A 16,203-nucleotide genomic window follows, 5' to 3' on the forward strand; every position below is an offset into this window, starting at 1 on the left:
AAAGAGATGTATAACACTCTAAACAAACCCGGTAATTGAGAAACCCCATATTGTAACTGGCATAATGCAGACATTAGACAATTAGCAACACATCACATGCAGCAGACACATTGGCCTCAAGCAGGCGAAACAAACAGGTACTGTGCTCCGGGGGAATCCAGTGTTGATGAGCTGACTAGTCACCGCCAAAGGGGTCTTCACAGGCCAGTGCTTGTAGGTTAGACCCGGTCAGGTAAAACAGCGAGTCCCTGTACAGGAACATTCACAGACACGCATTAGGTCAAAGGTCAAAGTGTTTATTTGTCATATGCACAGTTAGGAAACGTGTTTCCCTGTACAATGAAATTCTTACTTTGCCCTCCACATGAATGCCACAAATTACAAATGAATATACCTGTATTTTTCTCTACATCCTCTGGTCACAGTGCAGCAGCAGGAGGTAAAATATATCCATAAAACCAGGCACAGTCGAAAAATTCCACTTTTACAATGGCACCGGTGAATGTGAGGCAATCTCACATGAATACGCAACGGCCTGGATTTATGCCCATTCAAGGAGTTCCTTGAAAATATAACATAATACTTTTATTTTGGTAGAAAAAAGTCTCATGAGCGAGAGTTTGCAAAACGTGTATAAACAGTTACTTTTGCATAGAAATGATAGAACATGCGGACACCTCATTTTTTGAGCTTTAGGTCACGTCTAAGATGGTAATTCACCGTTGTAACATTGTAGATAAGTCAAAAAACAAGGAACAGGAATTTTGAAACTTAACACATACTTGGGACCTTGCAAAGGACCAGGATGCTTTATGCTACATACATATATACATCATTTTTCAAACAGAACAGAGTCTAATTGATTTTATGATTTAAAAACAGAGTTTGGGTTAGATAACATTTTATCCAGTCTGACGCTAGTTAACTGAATTTTTTTTAACAGAAATGCCATAATCAGCACTGGCTGAAACTGAAAAGCTGTAGCCTTAATATTTTCTGCACTGATTTATTAAATATTCTTTAAAATGAATAAATTCATATTTATATTTGAAATATAATGCTGTATATACCACCACAACCCATCAGGAGACCATCACATATGACCCAGGTCACACTTTACAAGAATCATTTAGTAAACTGAGCAGTGTTGTCACTGTTCTGGAATTTTTAATTTCGATATGTTACCTTGAAAAATGTAGATTTATGATATGCCAGGGAAAATTGACACCCGATTAAGGGCCTAATATTTTTAGTTTTATCTAAAAGATAAGGCTATAACATGACAACGAGGTCCAACTTTCTTTTCTTGGCTGGTAGCATAGAGCAGCAGAATGACTGTAGACCTAGGGCATATATGACTTTCCTTTATTGGCTCTTAGCAGAGAACAGCAGAATGACTGTAGACCTAGGGCATAATCTCCAAAACATGAAAATTGGACAAGTCCCCCCCACTCATTCCAAACTGGTCAGCATGTGCCAACGTTTGGCCATCCTGTGCCCTGCTTGTGCCATGTGGGCCTACAGCTCATCACTCACAGATAAAACAGTCTGTTTACATCGCAGCGTCACTTACTGCATGTCTAATGTAAAGTCTGTTTCTGCTGCTGATTGATGCATCTCATGTTTGTCTCCACGGTCCCACATAGAGATTACGCCCTATGTTTGCCAGTCTAGATTATCTGAGTTTCATTCTGTCACTTGTCTTTTGTAAAGAGGGTTTCTAGTCGAGACTGAACAGTGTTTCTGTGAACCATCCATGTTGTCAATGTGTTTGGAAACAAATTCTGTGCACTAGAATGTGCATTGTGTGTCAGTACCAGTACTAGTATTGGCATCTATTTTAGCACTGCTCTGTAGCATTGCTAAACAGCAGTGCCGTTTTCTTTGTCAATCAAAACTGGCTGTGGAGGTTCTGCTTTTGTCTGTGATGAGCTAACATTATAGCAAAACCTGCAATATACTATGGACTGTTGTTAGTGTAATATTCAACCAGAGCAGATGAGCCAGATAGCACTGTGACTGAGAGAGAGAGGTAGGACTGTGGGCGCTGCTGCAATGTCTGTGTGTGTGTAAACTCACTGTCAGAGAGAAGAGAGAATGAGAAAGTGCAGCTACTATTGGTGTATCGGTACTACAGAAAATGAGTACTGAAACTTTTCCAAGATTTCAGAATCAATATCGATATTTTTGACAACACTAATTCTGATAAGCCTTCAGTTAATAATTCCTAAAAGTAGTTAAACAGTGCTTACATACTTTATCTAACGAATCAAATCATAAAAAAAGTTGCCATACGTCATAAGCAAGTTACAGGCCTGCTTAAAATGTCTGAGTTCCCTAATTGGTGAATGTTGCTTTCATGAGACGGTGAGGATAGGAGGTTGATATGTAAACTTTTCTTCATCTGTGCTTCTGGTGCTTGGAAGCAGAAAACATCCCTGAGCAACAGAGGAACTACAGAGTTTACTGCTGTTTCAGAAGACTGCATCACTAGTCTCAACTGAGAGCATAAAACATCATAGCCACAGGCTGTTGAGGTGACACTGCCCACTCCTTCCCTCCGCTTTTTTTTTTATGATGGGATAATTCAAATGCCAAGTTCACACAGCATATATACAATATCACTGAGGGATATAGATGACCAAGAGCGATATTGAAGTTCGCTCCAGGTCCCAGTGTACGTTGCCTCCAGATTTAAAGTGCTGAATGCGATTGTGGATTCTGCTTTGGGACCTGGCTGAACTGCACGCTTTTAAAAGGAGGAAAATACTGTATATACAGTATCTAAAACACTTGGTTCACAGAATCAATAATAGACATGCATATGCAAAACAAACATCCGCGATTTATACTATCAGGAAGGCAGCAGTGGATTTAAAGCAAAGTTCTACTTGGCTGGGGTTTGATGTACTGTAAGAGTTAACAGCCATGGTGGCCCTGATTACTCAACACACCACCTTAAGACAACACATTCATCTAGATAAAACATAGAAATTAACAAATATTTCACCATTTTGACAACACCAGCACTTCATTTAGGAAGAAATGCTTCAAAGTAACAAAACAACCAAATACAGCAGTGCTGCAGATAGCAGAGACAACAGCAGAAATGTTTCTAGGTGACACTAAAAAGTGATCGACACCGACATGGGGATACTTCTTGTTGCCGTGGTGACTCGTGGAATTGAATTCGACCATCCATCAGGGGTGCTGTAAAATGAGCTAGCCTATACACTTTTTTTTTTAAACATTCTGACCACATGATTCAGATATTTTAACCAATGTTTCTGCAGCCATTTTGTTGGAATTTTCTATATTTGCAGCACCTTTTTGTATTTTTTTTCTCATTTCAGTCTTTGGTTGTGTTTTCTTATTTTGCTGCCGACCATACATTTTGAAATGTATGGTCAGATAGGTGGACATGTTTTTTTATTTGCTTGTTTTGTCTATTTGCTTGTTTTCTTATGTTGTATTGTGTTGAGCTCTCAGGTCTGCTGTATATCAGCGATTTGTATTTTTAAATGCAGAGTATTCAAAAGAGGTGTCTCTCCCAAAGGTAGTGGGTTAATCATATTTGCACACATTTATAATATAAAGGTGATGCTGCAAGAATGGATAGTACAGATGATTGTAGCTGGAGTGTGGCTCACTGCTTTTCATTCACCATAGCTTTCACTTTTGAATGTGTCCTCTTCCTGACTAAACAGCTGGGGATTTTACAGATCATGGCTAACTCTCAGTTGGAAAATAATTATTTTCAACTCAACAGGCATATTCCAGAGGCCCAGGTGGACATTAATTACACTAGACTAAATGGGCGGTCCTAAACTGCTGGCTTGGACTCAAAGAGATCAGGAAAAGTAAATCTGTGCTTAGGGTAAAGTTTAGGTATTATTGAGGTTTTTCTGGCATATGTGTGTAGATTTTTGGTACTGGTCTTTTAGCATCACACTGTCTAATTCCACAGATATGATGTGCCTGTGTGCTTTCTGTTCCCCTCAGTCCCCATGGGCACAGACTCCTAAATACTCGTGTTAGCATATACCATGTCTTCCTTTTTCTTTCTGCTGAATCAGTTTGACAGTCAGTATTTGAATTGTTAATAGGATACGGACAGGTGGCAGCTCCAGGCCTCAGTGGGGTGAACCTCTCTGTCCCGCAGTTTGAAAAGCACACACATGGGAGCTACAGATACACAACAGTAGCCCCTTACTTAATCATCCTTCTGTGACACTGATGAATAAACAGTCTGACTGAAAATGCAGTTCTGGAGCTTAGCTACACTGGCAGCAATTAGTGTTATCCTTGCTTTGTCAAGTTTATTTTTTAATTGAAGTCTTTGCATATTCCAAGACATTTATGCATGAAATGTTGAAGGTGCGGGTTTGCCTGGAGCACAGTGTGAAGACAGGGCCCCCAGAGTCAACTGCTAATGTTCCAAGTTTTGCCGCTTAGAGAGTGTTAGTTAGCTTTTTGGTCACATTCTAGCTTTATGCCCATTTCAAAGTGATGTTTAGATGATGTATCAATGAACAGTTTGATCATCTCATTTATCACTATTTTTAAGAATGAAAGAAGCTCTCTTCCAATTATTATTTTTATTTTGTCTTTACACAGTGGACAAATACCCCCAAATAAAATCATAGAGCATTTCTAATCTTTGCACATTGTCAGCTGTCTCTTTTTCATCACATCTTTTCTCGTTTCTCTCTACAGGATGTTCCGCTTGCGGGCATTGTCTGCAGTTTCGGTGGGGCTAGTGCAGCTGTCTCACCATTACCACAGCAGGGCAGTGCGAGGGTCTGGCCAGAGGAGGCTGATCCTGGCAGCTCTGGCTGGGGTGACTGGTTTGTCTGCTAGTGCGGGGCTACTCTGGAAAAGGTAGGACTCGGCTCATGAATACACCTGTGTGCATCTACAGTATGTACTACTGAGAAAAGACTGATGGCTCTCTGATTTGATACTTTAGTTCAATTTAGAAATATTTTGTTCTTTAAAGGGCAGTGTGAGTCATACTGGTTTGTACGCATAAAAACACACAAAGAATACCTTCATACATGTAAAATAACCACAAATTGGTCAAGTCTTAAAAAAAAAAAAAGATTCTAAAACATTATGTATGTGACCGTCAAAATCTTTCACATTTTCACATAAACCTGTTCCCCTTTAAACAGTATTGCTTGTAACAGTGTCAAATGATTGTTTCCATTTCTCACATCTTTTGATGGCAGAGAGGTTCCTTTTGAGCGATACACCACTCTTGGCACTGTGTCGACCTGTGTCTTATACAGTGGCTTGAAGGCTTCTCTGTTTGGTGTGGTCCCCATTAAATGAACAGACCTTGATCTACATTGAGTAAACTATGATTAGCTTGCAGCGTGATATTCAGCAGCAGGTCAACCGAGCACATGCCAGATTCAGTTCCCCAACTTTACATAACTGTTGGGTAAACCACACTAAGAAGTTGCTTACCTGCATATCTGCTGTCATTTCAAGCTACCATGGTATTACAGTGTTTTTATGGCTTTCCATTACTAAGGAGGCTTGTGTTTAATTAAGGCAAAGTGGTAGAATTTTGATGTGAGACCTGTGGGGACAGAATGAGTGTGCTGCAGCAGGCAGAGTGATGGATGGTGCCTTAGGGCATTTGAGACTGTTCCAGGCCTTCACCCAAGCCTTCATTCTTCTTGCCTCATTATAGTGAACTATTGAGCCTGCCCCAGACAGACCCAGATATGCATTATTATAATTTTCAGATTTGCCAGAAAAATAGTCAACTGGGAGTTTGCCATCAACAACCTCTCTGCATTGCACAGACAGCACAACAATTTGCTCATTTTGCCTACAGCCTTACCTGGGTAGACTTGGTACTAGATCAAAACTCAGAATGGTATTGCTGTGCTTAGCTTCCTAAGAGATAACATAGAGCCCTTCTCTGTTAATCTGTTTTTAAATGTTTCTTTGTTGAAACCTAGAGCATATGCAGAGGCAGGCCCTTCCGTTCAGCATTCTGAGCGACGGAGTGAAGAAGAAGCTGATTTTGTGGGGGATACAGACTCTGAGACAGAGTCAGAGAAATCAGTGGAGGCCAGCAGTGGAGATGAAGAAGCAAAGGATGAAGGTGGAAAGGGGAAAAAAAAGAAGCCACGCGCTGGATTCCGTGACCGCAAGGTAATCAATAAACAGTAAACAATCAGCTATTGTTTTCTGCTTAATTCACCTCAAGAATGGTGTTTTGAAAACAAACTCCAGTATATTTTGACATAATAGTTTACAGACACTGAAGGGTGATCAGTTTGCATTTCTGTTGTGATAAACAACAGAAATGCAGGATTTTATTGCTGTTAATTAAGCAGCAGATGACAAAGGCTAGACAGAAGAAGAATGAAGGGTCAGTGTAAAATAAGCATGGTTTGTAGCTCTGCATATTATCGTTTGGGATCCAGGATATTTTATTTTCCAAATTAGATCCAGTGCAATGATGCATCTGATTTAGCGGTCTAGATGTAAAAATTGCACAATCATTCTGGCCTGAGCAGCAGCTGCAGACACAGCCTGAAACCATAGTCTAACCTGTGTTGTGTGTTTGTGGCAGTGGTTGTTGTTTGCATTAGTTCATTCACCATGTCAGGTAAAGACTCTAGGTTTGCCATATGTGTGCTAAAGTCCGTGCATGTGGATCATTGCTTTAACCTGAGGCTGACCTGGACATGGTCGAATGTTGTTGAATTTCTCAGTGTATTGTGGGAAAGACTTGCACATTAAACATAATTTGTCTATGGAACATTTTTTGGAGTTTTTGGTCCTTCCATGTATTTTGTCTTTCTTATATTTAAAGATGATAGGGGGTTTCTGAATAATTAAATTAAATGCAAAATTAATTTTCACTTTGTGTGTTAAAATTCAGCACTGTCACCTATATCCTTTTAAACAGATTTACCACTCTTGTTTTTGATTTTGCAAAACTTTGAAAATCTGGAGAAGTCGTGAATAAGTAATTGGTGTTGCCTGACTTTCACCTTTCTGGTTGCATGTATTGAATTTTTGTATTTGAAAGGGAGAACATAAATGGCTGAAAGCTCAAAAGCCTCATCAGTGTGGGAGATGAGATCAGTAGTCTGTAAAGCCAGAGAGAGATGACGGTATATTCCGGGCTCTCTGTCCGTCATGCCCCCCAGCTGCTCCACTTGACTGTGCCATAAACTTTAATCTGTACTCTGATATTTGGCTCTTCTGGGAGACACGCTCCTGATGATTTTCTTAAAGACCAGTAAGGTCTTTCTCTCACTCACTCTGTTACCAAATCTAAGTGGCCAACAGCCTCAAAAAGGTGATGCTGTAAAATGTGTTGTTTCGTTTTTTACAGAGCCAACTTGTGTAGTGTATGTGGTCATTCAGTGTCATATAACATAACCGCTTATGTAGATTATAGCTGAGCACAGCTCCCAAACAAACACTGTTGTCAGTTTTAAAGTTATGCTGCATCAATTCTAAATGTTCTGCTAAAAACTGGATGGTAGTGTCAAAACAAACATTGACAAGATTAATGTGTCAGAGTTGAATACATACATACATATATATAGTATCTCTTATGTTGATACCCCAGTATGTCTTATTTGTCACCGTCACAGCTCTGTGTAGCTGTTTTAGTCCTGCAGTATTTTTTTTATGTGAAAATGTCAGTCAGACTGACCCTGAAAACACTTTTTTTCCTATTTTGCTAATCTGATGGTTGAGTCAGGAGGTTAATACACTTCTTCATCAGCAGTGACAACTTGTTTTCCTGCTGCCTCTTGCTTCTTTATTCTCATCACTCCTTCACCCCCTGTGCACTCTCTTAACTCTCCCTCAGATTATTTACCTTGCTAGACACCGGACTAAAATATTACTGGTTCTTTCATCAATTTGATGTTTTAGATAAATATCAGAGTGGTGCTCATGCTTAATGTGTGCAACTTTGTGATATTAATTGTGCTTCCTGTCTGCTTGGCAGGTGATGGAGTACGAGAACCGAATAAGGGCTTACTCAACGCCAGACAAGATTTTCCGCTACTTTGCCACGCTGAAGGTCATCGGCGAGCATGGAGATGCTGAGGTCTACATGACGCCCCAGGACTTCATACGCTCAATCACACCTAACGAGAAGCAGCCTGAAAGTGAGTTTCCTCTCATTCCTTCCACCATCATTGCTTAGCCTTTATCTACAGTTTCTTCATTCTGACTCCCATTGTCACGCTCCTGTTAGGAATGGGCAGTGATTTTTTTGATTATTTGAAAAGTCACTAAATTTGGAAAAAAGTTTCATGGGATTATGGTTTTATATTTAAGAACAATGAGTCACTGTTTTCTCTTGCTTTTATCGGCTCCTGGAAATGACACGATAGAAGTCAGTATATTTTACCACAGCAGTAACATGCAGAGACAACAACAGGGGCACCCACACATTTTCACCTTGGAAGCTACTTTTCAAATGACCAAGTCAAAATGATCTACCTACAGTAAAAATACCAAACATATGTTTATTTATATATACACTGAGTATATTTTATGTAAACACAATACACGTTGGCACACCTTGCATAACTGCATGAACCTTTAAGGCACACTACAATTCAGTAGATTTTTGGTCATTACTTAACTCTGGTGACTTGCACTGAATGGAATCGGTCTGGGCTGCATAGTCCGGACAGTAGGTGCTGGTAGCCAGCCTCAAGCTGACTTCCAAATGATCATCAGTCATGGTGGAGCGGTATTTGGACTTGATAAACTTCATGTGGGAAAATTCTGACTTGCATAAATAAGTAGAGCCAAATAATGCAGCCAAGGAGGTGGCATGTTTCCTCATGTTTGGGTACTTTTCCTCTAAGTTCCAAAATGGTCCATTAGCCCTGGATTTCAGCTGAATGTCAGCCTGTAGTGTCAATATCTCATCCTCCACTCCAGACCAGTTCAGGTGAAACACTGTTGCAATTTTTGATGCGCGTGAATCAACCTCAATATCTTCCCTAAATGGGTAGCACATAAATGTAGCAACTGGCTCGAGTGAAACAAAGTCTTGAAAGCGTTTGTCAAAGTCTGACCGACAATTGTCAATCTGCTCTGTGTAGTGCTCAATGTTAAGTTGCGCACATGCCTTTCGTTGCATCTCCATCTCTGATGCAAGGTTTTGGAAGTTCCCCAAAAAATGGCACTGCAGCTTTGAGGAGAGATGTTGCATTTTCCATTTGAAAGCATTTACTAAGCTGATCATATTGACATGCAATCTACCAACACTACCTTTGCGGTCGATGTATTGGGCACCCCTGGACAACAACCATCAAGAAAAACGGTCATGGCACGACAGGATAAACTGTATGATGATAATGCATGTGTTTTATGCAGTTGTTTGACAAGTGTTAAAACAGTGTCTCTGACCACTGATGCATGGACAGTGCTTACAACTGAATCATATATGACAGTCACCTGCTATTATAAGTATATAAGTAGCTGGAAAATACAGAGTGCTGTTCTTCAGACTAAAGCAACGCCGGAGTAGCATACTGCTGAAAACCTGGCGAATGTGCTTTCCACCACTGCAGAACACTGGGGACACTGGGAGTTAAAGTCACAGCATGCGTGTATGACAACTTTAGCAATATGGAGCTAGCCAGCACGGACTGGGACTCTCAGCATAATCTTCGAATAAATATCGAATAGTTTCCTATCAAATAGCCTTTTAGCTTGAAATGCCCATCCTTACCTCCTATTCTCTTCTATTTTTCCTACTGCTTGTTGTTCTTTGTGTCTGGCTGTGGTGACAGAACAGTAAATATTGTCCATTCTTTCGTCCCCAGACACACCCTCACAATCTTGTGAGATGCTTTCAGTTAGCAGTGCTTAGATCATATCACTCCACAGACCTCCCACCTCCAGAGGTATAACTATCCTACTGAATGTGTTCACATGTAGCATGAAGGGAGTCGGGGAAGGGGGAGAGTGACGAGGCTGCCCGATCACACTGAGCTGAGGGAATTAAAACACAGCAGTGTATCAATTAACAGGTTCAGACCAGAGCATATATCAGGCATCACGCATGGAGCCAATGAGAGATATTTGATCTTCAGCTACGAAGGGGGTTAGAAAGGCAGGGAGCTTAACTTGGCATACACATGTCTCCGCACCACACTTGGCTTATCTGACAGAATAATCCATAGCAAAATTCAGTTAGATTTATGTGATATTTTATTTGTGGGAGTATGTTAACCGCAGTCAGACTTGTGGGTGATGACCATTACATCCTGACATTTCATCAACAGTTAAACAGGCAGGCCTACAATTAGCACTTAATAAAGTCTTAGCTGGGCCTGTTGCATCTGTCCTGCCTTTCCTGCTTACCTCAGCACTTCAGTCTGTTATCCAGCTTGGCCCCGTTGGCCTTCCATTCTTAGACCCAGTACCTCTCTTCCCCACTTCATGAATCCCTAGCTCTTCCTCTCTTTATCCAGTTTTTTGCCCTTCCCAAGTGGAATTAAAGCAATGATGAGCTGAGCTCTGTTGGATAAGAGAGAGTTCAGCAAAGTAGATGAAAAAGCCACGAGAAGCTGGAGTTTGCTTTATAGGCAGCCATTTCACTCTCTTCTTAAAGCCTCCAACCCAGCTGAGGTTAACTGACAGATTCCCTTGTTGATTTAAAACGTAACAACCAGTCACTGGGGCCTTTCTATGTGGAGTTTGCATGTTCTTCCTGTGCCTGTGTGGGTTCTCTCCTGTTACTTTGGCTTCATCCCACAGTCCAAAGACATGCAGCTTAGGTTGATTGGTGACTCCAAATTGCCCGTAGGAGTGAGTGTGGTTGTCTATCTCCAAGTGTCAGCCCTGTGATAGACTGGCAACCTGTCCAGGGTGTACCCTGCCTCTCACCCATCATCACCTGGGATTGGCTTGAGCCCCCTGCGACCCTATTCAGGAATAAGCGGTATACATAATGGATGGATGGATGAATTACTGACTTCTGCATAGAAACGCATAACACAGAAATGTTGTGATGCTCATTTAAATAATCAATTTGATACATTTTAGCACTGTTTACTGTTCCTCTTGCTTTGTGCTGCTGCCCTGGATGTATAAAATAAACCCTGGCTGAGAAATTTGTTATAACTGATGATCAGGAGATTTACAGCTGAATGCTGATGATTGTTTATTTTCATTAATTGGCAAAGTGGAAATGGCTGGTTAATGACTATTATTAATCTCTAGCACATGTCAGTGATTACCAGAGGATCACTAATGACACCAAGTAAATACACTGACTCTGCTTTGTGCAAGGCATAAATCTAAATGCCCTTGTGTGTAACTAGTCTGCATCTCATCTGATTTGTTACAGTATTTATCTGCTAATCTGCATATCTCTGTTCATTTTCTTTCTCTGTCTCTTTGTCAGATCTGGGCCTGGATCAGTTCATTATGAAGCGTTATGATGGGAAGGTAAGAAATGGGTGCCTTTGTGATGAAGAGGATACAGGATTAGCTTGGCTATCAAGAGATAGCAGTAGATAGTTTTATATTGCATTTCCCCAGAAACCTTTGTTCTAACAACACAATATTAGATCTTATTTCTTTTCCTATTGCATAAATTGGCAGTCTGCCAGGGAGGTTTACTCTGGTAGTATTGACTTAAAGAATCAGTTACATCAAAATACAAAGAACTCATTTTCACACTTGCTCAATTAGCCATGGTGGTGTCTGGGCATGTAGTTCGTTTCAGCTATATAAAGAGATTACGATATATAACTCTGGAACTTCTACTACTAGAGCAGTACAAAGGACTTGACTTTAGTGGTGTTGGTGCACCGTGAAGCACTGAAAAATGTCAACAATGGGCCACATTCACCAACATATACCTAACTGTTTTCTTAAATTTCTTCATAAATTGTTCTTAAAAAAAGGTCCTAAGAAAAGTTTGTCTGATTCATGAATGTGTTCTTAAACTGCAGAATTGTTTGCACCTGTGTTCTTAAATTGATTAATCCCATGTGTTCGCGTGCCAGTTGTTCATAATTAGCATAGGTTAACACAGCGGTCCCCAACCTTTTTTGTACCAGGGACCGGTTTCATGCATGAAAATGTTTCTGTGGACTGGGTAGAGGCGCGGGGGTTCCAATAACAAAAACCTTTGTCAGTTCATAGTATGTACTCTGAATGCAACAATTAGGTAGGAACTTGGGTAGGAATCGTGGTATTTTCTTTTAAATGCAGCTTTCTTTTTGCTGGCTGTCTGTGACCCTTCTGCTGTCCCATCGTTTGCTCGTTCCTTCCCCAAAAAGCTCTCCAGTGAATTTTGTTTTTGGCTCATTTTTTTTTAAAATGATTAGCTTGTGTCGCTGATGTGTAAAATGGCGTGCCAGAGTCAAGTGCGGTAGTGAGGCAAGGGCAGAAACAGTCGTTTTTCCAAACTAAGACTAATGAAAGAAAAATAATTATAATTTTAACCACGAAATTTTTTTCTTTGCGGACCGGTACCGGCTGGGTTAACACCCTGCCATTTCCCATAAAAGATAAGGATAATCACCTTTATTGGCCAAGTATGTTGCACAAAAGGAATTAGTTTCCGGTACAGAAAGTGGAGAGCTGCCATATTTAATAGTGTCAGTAATGGATATAAAATAAAGCAAAAACAGATGCATGGGATGATCTTACTTGTTCAGTCAACACTGTCTAAGGAGAAGGGCACACAATTGAGTTAAAAAGTTGGTTTGATCTCAAATCTGAGCGAGCAAAACAAACGCACGAGAGATGGTGACCAGTGGAGGAGGACAGGCTGACGCAGAGCTATCTGAGCTGGACCAGCGCATCAGGGCCGTACACGGCTCTCTTGGATGTGCCATCAGCTGAGTGAACCTCCCTGTGTGCACCCAGGTCTCTTCAACTGTCCTGAGTCTGTTCTCAGATGGACAACCAAACGCTGATGCAGACAGCTTCAACACTGGCCACAATATCTGAGAGACACTTAAAGAAATGAACAGAAATTAGATAATCACTTAAAAGTTTGTTTGGTTTTAAAGTAATGCCTTTCCTAATTCTAAGCTACATATAATTGCACTGTAAAAGTAAAATTTTAAAACCTTGATTTATAAAGAAGCAATTAATTGCTTGTTGTAATTTTTAGTACTTTACATATGTACTAACTTCTTCTTGACTAGAAGGTAGTTCCAGTGTTTAAAATTAACATACCGTGCATCTATAATGGGCATATATGGGCATTTTCATTGAGAATCCCAGCCCAACCACTCCGTGTTGACTAGCTCTATAATGCTAGTGTTGTCATATACACATGCTATGACTTTCTTTACCTCTAAGTCCCCAGTGTTCTGCAGCGGTGGAAAGCACATTTGCCAGGTTTTCAGCATTACGCCACTCTGGCTTTGCTTTAGTCTCTTGTGAAACGACTGCACAGCTCACATGCACTATCACCATACAGTTTATCGTGTCGTGACTGCTTGATGGCTGTAGTCTCTGCATGTTTCTACTGTTTGTATTTGGCACTGAAGTAAAATGAAATACTAACCTTGTTATCGCATTATTTCCAGGTGCTGGTATAAGCAAGTGAAAACAGTGGTTAAAGATAAAACCATAGTCGCATTAAATATTGGATTTTTTAAAAATGTATGACTATTTGAATATTAGAAAATCCATAACTTGACTAAATTGTTTATTAAATATGTCTTTTGCTAAATTCCAGTCCTCACAAATGTAATATTATATAATGACTTAATGAAATCCTTGTATGATGTGCAATATTATATCAAAGTACAGCCATTCATCTTTCAGGCTGAAATGGCATAGAAGGAAATGGATAAATACAATAGAAATGATATAAATTGAGGTGATAACTTGATGTCATGGGAATAAATAAATACTTGCTGGGGGCAGTAAGGTTACAGCTTTGTAAAAGATGGCACATGGCAGGAGATTGTGGAGAAAATGAAAACAACTTTTCATTTTCTCTTCAGAGTGCAGAAATTAATAAGAATGCAAATAACTGTTATATAGCAGCTGTGAGAATCTTAGCTGGGATTTCTGGATCCACTTTGTTTGCTTTTTTTTTTTTTTTTTTTTTTTTGCTTACTCCTGGTAAAATATGCACAGGCTGGTGTCACACAGTTATTTCCATTGCAGGTACAAATTTTATAGAAAAAAAAACATTTAATGCTAGATTACACTGACTGCCAAGATTTAAGTGAAAGCATTTTGTTTTTTGCAGACCATACCCTGTATAGTATGATTTAATTTGCTTATGCCTGTTCCTGGTTTGCTGCCTGCTTCTCAACTGTCAACTCATATTGGTTTTCATGTACAGTAACTGAGACAAACACAGAATATGTAGTATATAATATAGAGTATCTTTCTTTCCAAATATTGTTTGAGCACTGAAAGTTTAGAAAAGATGTTTAAAGGTTAATGAAGACATTGTTTTTTTACTTATGCAGGGATCCCCTAACTATCTGCCTTGTATCTCACAACATTCAGTTAGTTAAACCTAGTTCAGAAAAGCTTGACTGAACACTTGTTCATTAAGAGGGGCAATGTACAAAGTGGACCTTCCTGTACATAATGACCTGTTTAAAGCTACTCTACCTAATTCCTTTTCAGGTGCTTAGAGGGTCTACTGAGACTCAAAACAAGTGGTCTGGCAACCAGTGTTTTAAACGCTTCTTATAACCTTTGCTATGTGGCAGGTCAGCCTGATTCACAGACCTGATTTTGACAACATAGGGAAGAGAAGCTTTCATAACAACAGAAGAGCTATAAATGGTAGACTGTTATGGAGGGTGGGTAGTATAGCCACAATACACCTGTTCCATTTTCAACACCCACCCCCACAGATTGACTTTAAAAGGGGCTCCTCGCTCTGCTCTGAAGTCTAACATGTTCAAAGTCTGGAAAATAGAAGCCATCAATGTAAATCAACATCATTATTTTCATTGCTGCTTGCCTTTATTGATTTGTGACCATTAGTGTTCTCTCACTGATCACAGGGAGCATCTATCACACCTAGCCGACCATCCTCATTTATTTGATATTAGTTTATCGTTGGTGTGGTGAGTGTAGTTTCTTAACTCATCTGGAGAACCCATCAGCCCCCAGGCTGGGATGATGATGAGTATGTCTTTACCTCATGTCCATGTTGTTCCCAGATGAACCACACAAAGTCACAGAGGTTTTATTTTACTCCCTTAGTTCTTTAAGCAAATTCAGTTTTTACCAAGTGTTACTATATGTTGGTGAAACATTCTTTAGAACTTTGATTCACCCATATTTCAAAAGCATATTAACTAAAGAGCTTGGGCTAAACTGTACATTCATCTAAAGTTGCAAGCGAGAGCAGACGTCTGTACTGCTCCTCTTGTCTGTTCTACGATTTTTCACATCTTCTACATTTTCATTCTACAACTATTAAAATGCCTCCAAAAGGGAAAAGAGCTAATAAACCAGAAGCGAACGAGGATGTTGAGGCGGAAGAGGATTATATTTCAGCGGCGCAAGTAGGTGAGATGTTGAATCAGCAGAAGCTGATGTACACCACACTAATGTGCCAACAGCAAGAAAGCTTCCAAGGCTTTGTGAAACTAATTATGGAGACAAACAACAAGAGACTTGATGACATGACCAAAGAAATACAGGAGATAAAAACGAGTTTGCAGTTTACCCAGCGAGATGTGGATGTGATTAAAACAGCCGTGGGTGAGCAGGAAATACATGCCAAAGACACAAGGCAGGACGTCTACAAAACTTGTGAGAGTCTAATAACTATAACGTATAAAATGGAGCAATTGGAAGCACAGTCCAAGCAAAAAAACCTGATCTTCGAGGGAATCAAGGAGACAGCTGGAGAAAGCTGGACGGAAGCGGAATGGAAGGTGAAGGAGATTTTAAAGGACAAACTGCAAATTCATCAAGAAATAGAGATGGAACGGGTTTACAGAGTCAGGAAACTTTCTGATCGTGGACCGAGGGCGGTGATGGTCAAGTTGATGAAAGAGAAAGATAAGGCAAACATTCTGCAGCAAGCGAAGAAGCTTAAGGGAACTAATATTTACATCAACGAAGATTACCCCGAGTCTGTCAGGAAGAGTAGAAGAGAGTTGATGCCGATGTTAAGAGCGGCTAGGGCGAGAGGAGAAATCGCGTTTCTGCGATACGACAAATTAGTGACCCGACCTCGGA

At 40.1% G+C, this 16,203-nt stretch overlaps 1 protein-coding gene across 4 annotated transcripts in view; it reads left to right on the forward strand.

The window, feature by feature from the left end:
• micu1 (mitochondrial calcium uptake 1) overlaps nt 1-16,203 on the forward strand; it is a 36,961-nt gene that overhangs the window by 1,370 nt on the left and 19,388 nt on the right. For 3 of the 4 annotated variants that reach the window (XM_020599393.1, XM_020599412.1, XM_020599420.1), the window contains exons 2-5: nt 4,717-4,881; nt 5,976-6,171; nt 7,994-8,156; nt 11,420-11,463. In XM_020599393.1, the coding sequence (XP_020455049.1) occupies nt 4,717-4,881; nt 5,976-6,171; nt 7,994-8,156; nt 11,420-11,463 (568 nt within the window). Of the gene's footprint in view, nt 1-2,429; nt 2,538-4,716; nt 4,882-5,975; nt 6,172-7,993; nt 8,157-11,419; nt 11,464-16,203 lie in introns of all 4 variants that reach the window. The other variant, XM_020599402.1, reaches the window with a different exon arrangement.

This window comes from Monopterus albus, unplaced genomic scaffold (assembly GCF_001952655.1).
Source record: "Monopterus albus unplaced genomic scaffold, M_albus_1.0 scaffold3.1, whole genome shotgun sequence".
Lineage (NCBI taxonomy): Eukaryota > Metazoa > Chordata > Actinopteri > Synbranchiformes > Synbranchidae > Monopterus > Monopterus albus.